Below are 11014 nucleotides of genomic sequence, written 5' to 3'. Positions count from 1 at the left end.
TATATGTGTGTGTGTATATATATATAACTATATATATATATATATAGTTATATATGTATACACACATATATATAGTTATATATATATATGAGAATAAGATATATATATGTCTTATTTATAGTTATATATATATATAACTATAACTATCACTATCACTATAACTATATATAACTATAACTATATACTATATATGTATAAATATATCTTATTCTCAGTGTTGGAAGAAGTATTCAGATCCTTTACATACCTCACTGTGAAATTACTACACTACAAGTAAAAGTCCTGCATTCAAAACTTACTGAAGTAAAAGTACAAAAGTATCAGCATCAAAATGTAACATTAATTGCAAGAAGTAATTTGTGCATTTTTACCATAGACTATATAATTTTTTCCTTTATTTTACACTGCACTTCAAGATTTCATGCTCAAATGCATCTAGTTGTACTGAGGGCCACTTCAAGTGAGGGTGCGGGCCGTATGCGGCCCCCGGGCCTCCAGTTGCCCCTCCCTGCTCTAGAGCCATGTTCCCACCGTGTGTAGGACCCATCAGGGACTTGTTGCCGGCCCCGCAGCGCCTCCTGGCGGCTGGCAGCCGGCCTGTCCCCCTGTTGCCTGTGTACCGGGACAGCAGCAGGTTCAACCATCACCCAGCAGTGAATGAGATGGTCTATAACTATAACGGTCCAGTCTGATACATTATTCACAGGTCTACCCTGCGGGAGGTTTCTCTCTTTATTCATTTAAACCTCAGCCGTTTGCTTCTGGCTAATTGAAAAAGATCCCTGACTCTTCCGTCAATTAGACAACACCGTTTTTTTTGTTCCCCTCCGTCATGGCGATTGCTCACGTAGCCACCGAGTACGTTTTTTCTGACTTTTTGTTGAAGGATCCCACGGAGGCCAAGTACAAAGGGGTGCGTCTGGAGCTGGCCGTGGACAAAATAGTCACGTTTCTAGCGGTGGGGCTGCCTTTGTTTCTCATCTCCCTCGCTTTTGCTCAGGAGGTTTCAGTTGGTGAGTTTTTTTTTTTTAATTTGTGAGCAGATATCCTGCCGGGAGCAACCTTCACCAGGCTGATCTTTTTAATTTCATCATGTAGAATAACGCAGAGCAGAGGCAAGTCTGTCCAGGCGATGGATGAGATCCAGGCGGAGCTTCTTTGTCTCTGTGCATCTAAAAACTGATGGAGCACATTTGTTTCTATTAGCCACACGCACACACAGGCAGTAGTGCATGCTTCAATGTGATATTCATGCATGTAGGGAGTTATATTCAGTAAATGCTTTGGAAAAAAGAGGTGTGAATTGTGGAGAAGGTGTGGTTTAAGTCTCCACCCTTCTGCTTTTCTCACGCCCAGACAGTGATGCAGCCATACACTGCTGTTACTGCTGATAATAATAATAATAATAATAATAATAATAATAATAATAATAATTGGAAACATTGGGCACATTAGGGCTTTTTTGATTTTGACCAAAAGTCATATTCAGATATATTTAAGCTGAATATAAGCGATATATTTGATATATATCCCGATATTGTATTGTACTAGGGCTGCAACTAACGATTATTTTAATTATCGATTAATATGTTGATTATTTAAATGATTAATCGATTAGTTGTTTGGTCAATAAAATGTTGAAAAATATCGATCAGTGTTTCCCAAACCACAAGAAGACGTCCTCAAATCTCTTGTTTTGTCCAGAAAACCAAAGAGATATTCAGTTTATTGTCATAAAGGAACAAAGAAACCAGAAATATTCACACTGAAGAAGCTGAAATCACTGCTCAAACCAGTTATTCGATTATCAAAATTAATTTAATAATTGCTTATTGTTCGATTAGTCGAAAAATTGTTGCAGCTCTAATTGAAACCGTTTATTTAAGAGAACATGAATACTGTGTAACAACAGGAGTAACTTTTTTTTTTTTTTTAAATCTGAGCTCCATAAAGTGCACATTTAAAGAAACAAAATATCTTAAATAAAAACAACCTATGAAATAAAATAGGCCAATCTTTTTCCTGAAATAAATATATTTATATGAGAAAAGAATAACGGACATTACAAAATAACTAAATATGACAAACTCTATTAAGGGCAGCATTTATATATAAAAGGAAAAAAACTGTATCAATATATGCAAAATGGTCTAATTCCATATCACATTTAAAAGTATATTGATATAAAATATATATCGCCACAATTGCATGGCAGTTTATAAGCTGGTGCCTTATGGACTTGAGTTACTGTAAAGTACAAGAGAATACCTCACACAAATCCCCCTTTTGTGTAAAAACAAAATACTTAAAGCTCCATCAGCAGTTTAGTAAATGTAATCTTCTTAGGTCATAATGCCTGCAGTCTGTTGTTATCATTAACCTCAGACAGCATGGATCTGCGAGCCTAAAGACACAATTATTATGGACAGGTAATGTTATCATACACTAGGAATGAAGTTAATGCACATTATGGCACAAACCCCACATTGATTTTTTTTAATGAAATCAATAGCAGTCTCAAAGGAGATGCAGAGGAAGTATATGGACTTTTCCACATGAGGCAAAGTACACTGCAAAAAAAGAAAAGTTGGGTGAACTCAAAATTTCAAGGCAACAAACTTCGATAAAATTTTAAGTTAAGCAATTAAACTAAATATTTTAAGTTTTGTTTTTGAGTTTGCTCAACACTGAATTCAGATTTTTGTCAACTCAACTGTAAATTGTACTAACTTATAATTTTACATTGTAATAACTTTTAATCCTTACTTCTGCTAACTTCTGCAATGTGCTGAATTGGCACGATTGTAACACCGCTATGAAACGTCAGCTAATGTTGCGACCACAATTTTGAGTTAGCATTGATACGCTAATGGCTACTCTTGTAGCTGTAACAAGCAGCGCCGCTAGCATCAGTTAGCCGCTAGCTTTCGCTAATGACCGAATTTCACAGCTTTCCCGCATTTCACAACAAAGAAATAAGAGTTATCAGAACTATTGTCCCTTGTTGTGAACCCCAACTTAAAGATATAAGTAACAACAACTCACAAAGTTGTTTTTGAGCATATAACTGGCTTCCTTTGTTGTGCTAACTTACATTATTGCCCTAAATATCAATAATTTATATTTCCAAGTTTTAACAACTTAAATCACTGTTTAAGGCCAAAAAATACAGGTTGGCTTTTTTTGCAGTGTAGATGTAAGCTTATTTTCACAGCATTTTGACTTGGCTGGCAGGAAAAGCACAGGCGTTACTAATAGTGTCAACAATGGCTTTGTTCTATTCAAGTGTCCCAGTGAAACCTGACAGTGTAACGGTTTCTTCTTCTTCTTCTGACAGGTGTTTCTAATATATTATCCACCCCAGTTATCCCATCGGGGGTAGACTAAATGTGAGAAACACCTCCAAGTTTAACACATTACATTACAAAACACCTTTTTTGCAGCAGACATTTGACTTATGTTGAATTTAAAGGGATAGTTAGGATTTTTTTAAAGTTGAGTTGTATGAGGTACTAATCCATAATCAAGCAATATCAGCTTAAATTAACCCTTTATCAGGCAAAGAACTATATTTGGTAGTTAGAGTCAGGTAATATTTCGAGAAAAAAGTTGCAAATTTACTAGATTAAAGTGGTAAACCTACAAGAAAAAAAGTCGCAGATTTAAGAGATTTAAAGTGGCTAATCTGCGATTTACGAGAAAAAAGTGTGAAAAAAGCAACTTTTTTCTCCCAGATTCACCACTTTAAATCTGCACATTTTTTTCTCGTAGATCTGCCACTTTAATCTCGTACTTTTACTTCAGTAAGATATCTGAATACTTCTTCCACCACTGTATGTTAGCCCAGTACTTCATGTGGTAAAACCTTTCTGATACTATAATTGATACTTGGCGGACTATAAGTAATAGATAAAAATAATGAGAATGTGCTGAGTTTGCTCAAATCATCATTCTGTTATATTAATATGACAGCAGCAGTGCTGCCAAAATATTACTGTCTGGTGACTATCTGGGTCATTTGGGACTTGTACATGCCTGATTGGGCTTCCCATTAACCATATAGGGGATGGTATAATTATTGACACAATGCAAGATGAGAGCAACCCAACAACAAATTAGACCATGAGAGCAGAGGAGGGAGGGCTGACAAGTGTTGCAGTGTTTGTTTCTTTTAGCTGAATCATCAAAATGTCTGTCAGCTGTGACTAATTCTCCACTTTCCTCCCCCAGGTACCCAGATCAGCTGCTTTGCTCCCACTAACTTCTCTTGGAGACAGGCGGCTTATGTGGACTCATTTTGTTGGGCAGCAGTACAGCAACAAGCTGACAGCTCACCACTATGGCTGCACAAGGTACAGACTTCTACCCAGCATGCACTGCCAGTAAGAATCATCAGTGCTGACAGTTTGATTGTGTGGGTATTGGGATGTTTTTTAAAGTCCTAATATTAAGGGCTGTTTCCATTACAGCAGGGGTGTCAAACTCAAATACACAATGGGCCAAAATTTAAAACTTATGATTATTTAAAAATGAAATCGCGGGCCAACATTGAACAAATAAACCTTTTAATATATACCAAACATGTTTTGCTTTAACATTAAATATGGAACCAGCAACGCTTATAAACATGCAATATATAACTAAAAAGTGCAAACATGCAAAATCAAATTTCAAATGAGAAACACATCAATGTCATTAATTTATTAAATAAAAATTAAATAAAAATCGTATGCCTCTTTTCTATTTGCATCCTTCTGATTTAAATATCAAAATAAACTTTTTCAACAAGTTAATAAATTCTGCCTTTCTTTTCGCCATTTTTGGGAAGGGGTAGCTCGGAGACAGCTCTAGCTTGAGGTTGCTATGACGACTGTCACAGAGGAGCGCGTTTCTGGGTCCTGTCCTGATTGACGCGCCAAAACAACAGCAGGGCATTGTGGGATTTGTAGTATTAGCTGTAAATGGGCCGTATAATACCGGCGGGTCAGCTTTTATAGTACAATAATAAGATAATAATTTGGTATTGCCTCGCGGGCCAGAGTTTGACACCCCTGCATTACAGTCCAATACCCGGAATGAGGCGAGTCTCACTTGCCTAAACGCCCCTAATTTGAATATGAGCCGCCCTGAGCGTTCTTTTGACCAGACTTTTTTTGGTCCTGTCGAAGAGCAGGGCCGTTTTTCTCCCCTGAAAAAAGTCTTGTTGCTGATTGGATAGAAGGCTTAGCAGGATGTGACATAGTACTTGACCCACAAGAACCCGCGCCATTTCTAAAAGCCTGCGAACTAGCGAGTAGTCACAAGCGACAATAAACATAAGCCCCTTTCATAGTGAGGTCCCGCAAATCCTGCTATACTGCTGGAAAGATCTGTGCCAGCTCTTCATCTTAGGGCGTTCATAGTGATTCTGCAAAGGCGAAGTGATTTCCTGCCCTTTCATAGCGCAGTCCTGCTTTGCGGAACGAGTTGCACAGTAGCACAGTGCTAATAGGCTAACAGTTGGAGCGACACAACAACAAGCGCCATTTGTAAAAGCCGGCGAAGCAGTGTTGCCAACTTCGCGACTTTGTTGCTATATGTAGTGACTTTTCAGACCCCCTTGGCGACTATTTTTCAGAAAAAGCGACTGGAGACAAATCCAGTGACTTTTTCTGGTGTTATTGGAGACTTTTAGAGACTCCTTCTTAATCTTCTTAACGAGCCACCGGCCCCCGAGAGTAGAGTAAGAATGAGTTGAAGCGGCACAGTCCTCCTGCAGCAGTCTCTCCCAGCTGCAGAGCCAGAGGGGATGTTAACCCCTTAACGTCCAGTCGGCAGATTGTTAACAGTTAGCTCTGTAGCAGTACAGTGTGTATGTGCTGCTGCTGCAGGAGGTTTTTTACTTAGAGATCTCTTTTTGTTTACAACAAGCACCGGACACTCTGTGCACAGTTAGCAATGCTGGTTTGTTTATGATCAGCGGAGACACTGTGCACAGTTAGCAACGGCAGCCACAGTTGCTTCTCCCGTGTTAAAACCGTTGCTTATGAGACGTCACGGTCGAAACTGTCGCTAAGCGATTACGCAATGATCGGAAACCATACGTCATCTCTGGAGTCTCTTAAATCCCTCTGGGGCCTTTTTTGTAATGGAGACATGCTGAGTGAGTGGACATTTGAGAGGGCGTGGCCTGAGACTTTCCCAGAGGTCACTCTTTCCCCTAATGGAAACACGGCTATTGTTAAGCCGTAATCAGTATTATTTAATCTAGGAATGGCCAAGCCTTTGTCCATAATTAAGGCATCCAAAGTAGTTTTCCCCCCCTAAAAACATAACTGCATCCTTTCTAATGTTGAAGTTATACCGATAATGTCCAGAAATCACTTCATGATGCAGCTTTTTCTCTTCTCCTTTCTGTGATTCCCTCAGTTCTTCCCATACATCCTGCTCTTGCTGGCCATCCTCATGTATATCCCGGCCTTGTTCTGGCGTTTCACTGCAGCGCCACACCTCTCCTCTGACCTGAACTTCATCATGGAGGAGCTCGACCGCTTTTATAATCGTGCAATCAGACTGGCCAAGAATATAGCATCCATAGATTGCAAAAGTGCATGTGAGGACACCCAGAGGTAAAAACCTTGTTATTACTCACTCCTATATACTCGTTAGCAGGAGATGTGACAATGATTTACATTTGTTTGAAACATTTGCTTTAGTTTCTTGAGTGTGTGTTGTTGCCGTGTTGAAAATGTCGGTTTACAGGTAAGAGAGAGAATAAGTTGTGGCAGACCAAATACAGGAGCATCTCAATAAATTAGAATATGATGTAAAAGTCCATTTCCAGTAGTTCAAGTCAAATAGCCCCAACCAAGTATTGAGTCATATAGATGGACATACTTTTCAGAGGCCAACATTTCCATATTAAACATACTTTTTAAAATTGGTCTTTTATAATATTAAACTTTTTGAGAAACTGAATTTTAGGTCTTCATTAAATGTAAGCCATAATCATTATAATTAGAAGAAATTGAATAAATTAAGACATGAAGTGTTTCATTCTGTGTGTAATGGATCTATATAATGTGTTATTTCCACTTTTTGAATTGAATTACTGACATAAATAAACTTTTCTATGATATTCTAGTTTATTGAGATGCACCTGTATATAAACAAATCCTCTCAGAAATTATTATTACATAATCATTGCCAGTGAACGACATTGCCATTTGTTTGTGGACATTAATACTAGATTTATAAATAATAAATAGAGAGTCGATTGTAAAACAGCTTTCTATAAGCATAAATGAACGTTTTTTGTCATTGGTTAGTATAAAAAAAAAGTCGGTTTTGTAGGAATGTTTCCTTCAGATAATCCTGTTGTAGGGAAATGTATTTCTTACAGGTCTTTTTATACTAAATGTCTTCTTTCTGCTGCAGTGCTTTGGATGTGACTGAGAGTTGCTTCAAATACCCTTTAGTGGAGCAGTATCTGAAGACCAAGCGCTTCTCTCACAGCCTGGTGATAAAGTACCTCTCCTGTCGGGGTCTGACTCTGCTGATCCTCCTGCTGGCCTGCATCTACCTGGGCTACTACATCCGTCTGGCCTCCCTCACTGACGAGTTCCCCTGTGACCTGCGTACAGGGGTGCTGAAGAACGACAGCATGGTGCCGGCTGCGGTGCAGTGTAAGCTGGTGGCGGTGGGCGTCTTCAGGCTGCTCAGCTACATCAACCTGGGGGTTTATATCCTTCTGGCTCCGCTGGTAGTCTACGCCGCTCTGGGACCAGCTCGCCAGAGCTCCAGCTTCCTCCGGCCTTATGAGCTGCTGCCGGGCTTTGGTGCTTTGGGCGTGGTCACGCCCTTCTACAATGACCTCAGCATCTACCTGTTGTTCCTGCAGGAGAACCTGAGTGAACTGAAATCATATAAGTGTCTGCAGGTGGGTCCCAGCACAGATACTGTACAGGAGCATCTCAATACATTAGACTATGATGGAAAAGTCCATTTCCAGTAGCTCAAGTCAAACAGACCCAACCAAGTATTGAGTCATATAGATGGACATACTCTTCAGAGGCAAACATTTCCATATTAAGCATACTTTTAAAATTGGTCTTTTGCAATATTAGATAAAAGTCCTAATTATAAGATAAAAATGATTAGATTAAAGTCGAAATTATGAGATAAAAAAAGTCAAAGTGATGAGATAAAAGTTGTAATTATGAGATTAACGTCAAAATGATGACATAAAAAAGTCATAATTATGGGATAAAAAGTCATAATTTTGAGGGGGAAAAGTCATAATTTTGAGATTAAAAAAGGCAAAATGATGAGATAAAAGTCATAATTATGAGATTAAAGTAAAAAATGATGAGATGAAAAAAGTCATAATTATGAGATTAAAGTCAAAATTATGAGATAAAAAGTTGAAATAAGTAGAAGAAAAAGTCATAATTGTGGGATAAAAAGTCATACTTTTGAGGGGGGAAAGTCATAATTTTGAGATAGAAAAAAAGGCCAAATTATGAGATAAAAGTCATAATTATGAGATTATAGTCAAAATGATGAGATAAAAAAAGTCATAATTATGAGATAAAAAGTTTAAATTTTGAGATAAAAAAGTTGAAATTATGAGATAAAAAGTCATATAAATGGACATACTATTCAGAGGCCAACATTTCCATATTAAACACACTTTTTAAAATTGGTCTTTCGTAATATCACATTTTTTTTGAGACACTGAATTTATTTTAGCTCTTCATTAAATGTAAGCCATAATCATTATAATAAATAGAAATTAAATAAATTAAGACATGAAATGTTTCATTCTGTGTGTAATGGATCTATATAATGTGTTATTTCCACTTTTTGCATTTAATTTCTGACATAAATAAACTTTCCTGTGATATTCTAATTTATTGAGATGCACCTGTAGGTCCAGTACTATGTTAAAATATGTCACCTGTGCTTTCACTGATGCTTTTGCTTTGAAAAAGAATAACATATCTTATTTTTAGGTGCTGGAGTTGTTGCAAGAGGCTGGTGATGATGAGGGCTTTGACACCATGTGCCTGCTGCGAACTCTGGGTCAGGTGAAGACTGACGTGATAGACAGTAAGAAGACGTGCTCACGCAAAAACAACAAAGAAACTAATAAAGCAGAGGAGTGATTCCTCTAAGGTAAGGACGTTTATTTAGTCTTCTGATAGTGGCTTTAGTGAAATTAACTGATTATGCGGTGGATTTAACCCAGAGCTTGTTCTGTTTTCCTTCAGATCTTTCTGCCTTCTTCCTGTGTGATTGACCTGAAGATGATAAGCTCTGCTGTGGTGGAAAAGAAGAACTGTGAGAAAGAAAAAAACTGTGCACTTACATTATCTGAATTCCTGCTGGTGAACTGACCAAGAACAGTTTTAATCCATATCAAAAACAGAGGAGGTTCAATATTAATTCACAAAGTCTCTAGTTTGGTCAAAAGAAATGTTACCTCTCAGATGTCTTATTTGTAGTAAATGTGAAAACTCCAAGGACCAGTGTTTCAGGTCTGGGTCAATCTGCTGCATTTTTGTTTTTTTCTGAAATGAAATTCCTATGTTTCTATGTTTTCTATGGTAATGCTACTTTTCTCAGGACCTTAAATGCCTTCCAATCATAATTTAATATAAGCCATGATCCTTGTACTGAAATCTGTACATTCATTTTCCAGTTGCAAGAGCCAACTTCCTGCCCTTTTATGTTAGAATAAAAGACGTTTCTGAACACAGGGTTCAGATGTGTTTATAGTTGGGTATAAGAACACCTGGAGCAGCTTTGTCTGGACTGTAAGGGATGTGATACTTTATGCATAACTGTGCTGTTAACAACAGGTGGTAGACTGTATGTGAATGTTGAGAATAAAACAAGACCCAAGGTTGTAACTTATGCACTGGTGGCAGTTCTCCATTTTCCATTAAAGATGAATGAGTAGTCATTGGGGCAATAAAATGCCAATATGGATTGTTGTCAGAGGTAAAGCCTTTCAAGGGCCTTATGATATATATGTATGAGCCCAGTACAGACAAATATGAGTAAATTCTATTTCACTTTCCTTGTCAAAAATACTGATTTCCATTTGAAACATGTGAATCAAGCATCTGTACAGTACAATACAATATAATGCAAATAACTGCCCTGCAATAAATATGATACATAAAGTCATTGTTTGTGCCTTGATTTAGAAATAAGTATCTAGGTGTTTACCTGGATAATAAGTTGGACTGGTCCCTAAACACAGACGCTCTCTACAAAAAGGGGCAGAGCTAACTCTTTTTCTTAAGGAAGCTCAGATCTCTGGACATCTGTAGTAAGATGCTGCAGGTGTTTTATCAGTCTGTGGTGGTAGTGTGTTGTTTTATGCTGCAGTCTGCTGGGGAGGCAGCATCACACACAGAGATGATCAGACTGGTCTAAAGAGCTGTTTCTGTGGTTGGAGCCAGGTTGGACACACTGGAGGAGGTGGTGGAGAGATGACCTGTCAAGATTTTCGAGGCCATCTTGAAATAGCCGGATCATCCGCTACACAAAACCTTTATGGACCAAAAAAAAACAGCAGTCCGTTGCAGGACGGAGAGATACAAAAAAAAGCCGTTGCTCCTACATCCATCAGGCTGTCTAGATCTAACAGTTACCAGACTAACTGAATTTCCGCTCAGGGATAAATTAAGTGATTTTGATTTTGATTTAGATTGATTGATTTTAATCTCTGCTGCAGCTAGGCTTTACTTTTTTGGTAGTGTTTATTAGAGTGCATTAATGTTAGAAACATCCTGCAACATGCTAATAAAAGTCAAAGATTAAATTCTAAATTTAACCATAGACTGTATAAATAATTTTTTTTGTGTAAATTTTTAATGGTAGTCATCCCTTTTTAAATGATTATAACAACAGTCAACAGGGGGAGACAGCAGGACCACTTTCTGCCCCTCCGCAGCTGCAAGTTCGTTGTGAAATATGATTGGATAATATTTTGAACACGTCATCTTTGTTGTCCAATGGGATT

The 11014-nt window shown here is 37.9% G+C and overlaps 1 protein-coding gene across 1 annotated transcript; it reads left to right on the top strand.

Annotated features, from left to right (window-relative positions):
* The first annotated feature begins 743 nt into the window (after nucleotides 1-743).
* LOC131990387 (pannexin-1-like) lies at nucleotides 744-10157 on the top strand. The gene is made up of 6 exons (XM_059355646.1): nucleotides 744-1013; nucleotides 4231-4352; nucleotides 6409-6608; nucleotides 7417-7918; nucleotides 8994-9156; nucleotides 9252-10157. Exons 1-5 carry the CDS (start codon nucleotides 833-835, stop codon nucleotides 9144-9146), a joined length of 1158 nt encoding a protein of 385 aa, XP_059211629.1. The 5' UTR covers nucleotides 744-832; the 3' UTR covers nucleotides 9147-9156; nucleotides 9252-10157.
* Nucleotides 10158-11014: the final 857 nt, after the last annotated feature.

Source organism: Centropristis striata, chromosome 1 (genome assembly GCF_030273125.1).
Source record: "Centropristis striata isolate RG_2023a ecotype Rhode Island chromosome 1, C.striata_1.0, whole genome shotgun sequence".
Classification (NCBI taxonomy): Eukaryota; Metazoa; Chordata; class Actinopteri; order Perciformes; family Serranidae; genus Centropristis; species Centropristis striata.
This window is presented reverse-complemented; position numbering and strand designations above follow the sequence as displayed.

Bases quoted from the DNA above. Each gene is read 5' to 3' on its own strand.
- LOC131990387 (XM_059355646.1), top strand. From the start codon at position 833: ATGGCGATTGCTCACGTAGCCACCGAGTACGTTTTTTCTGACTTTTTG. The intron at 6,609-7,416 runs GTAAAAACCTTG...TTTCTGCTGCAG, and splicing joins GCATGTGAGGACACCCAGAG to TGCTTTGGATGTGACTGAGA. The intron at 7,919-8,993 runs GTGGGTCCCAGC...TCTTATTTTTAG, and splicing joins AATCATATAAGTGTCTGCAG to GTGCTGGAGTTGTTGCAAGA.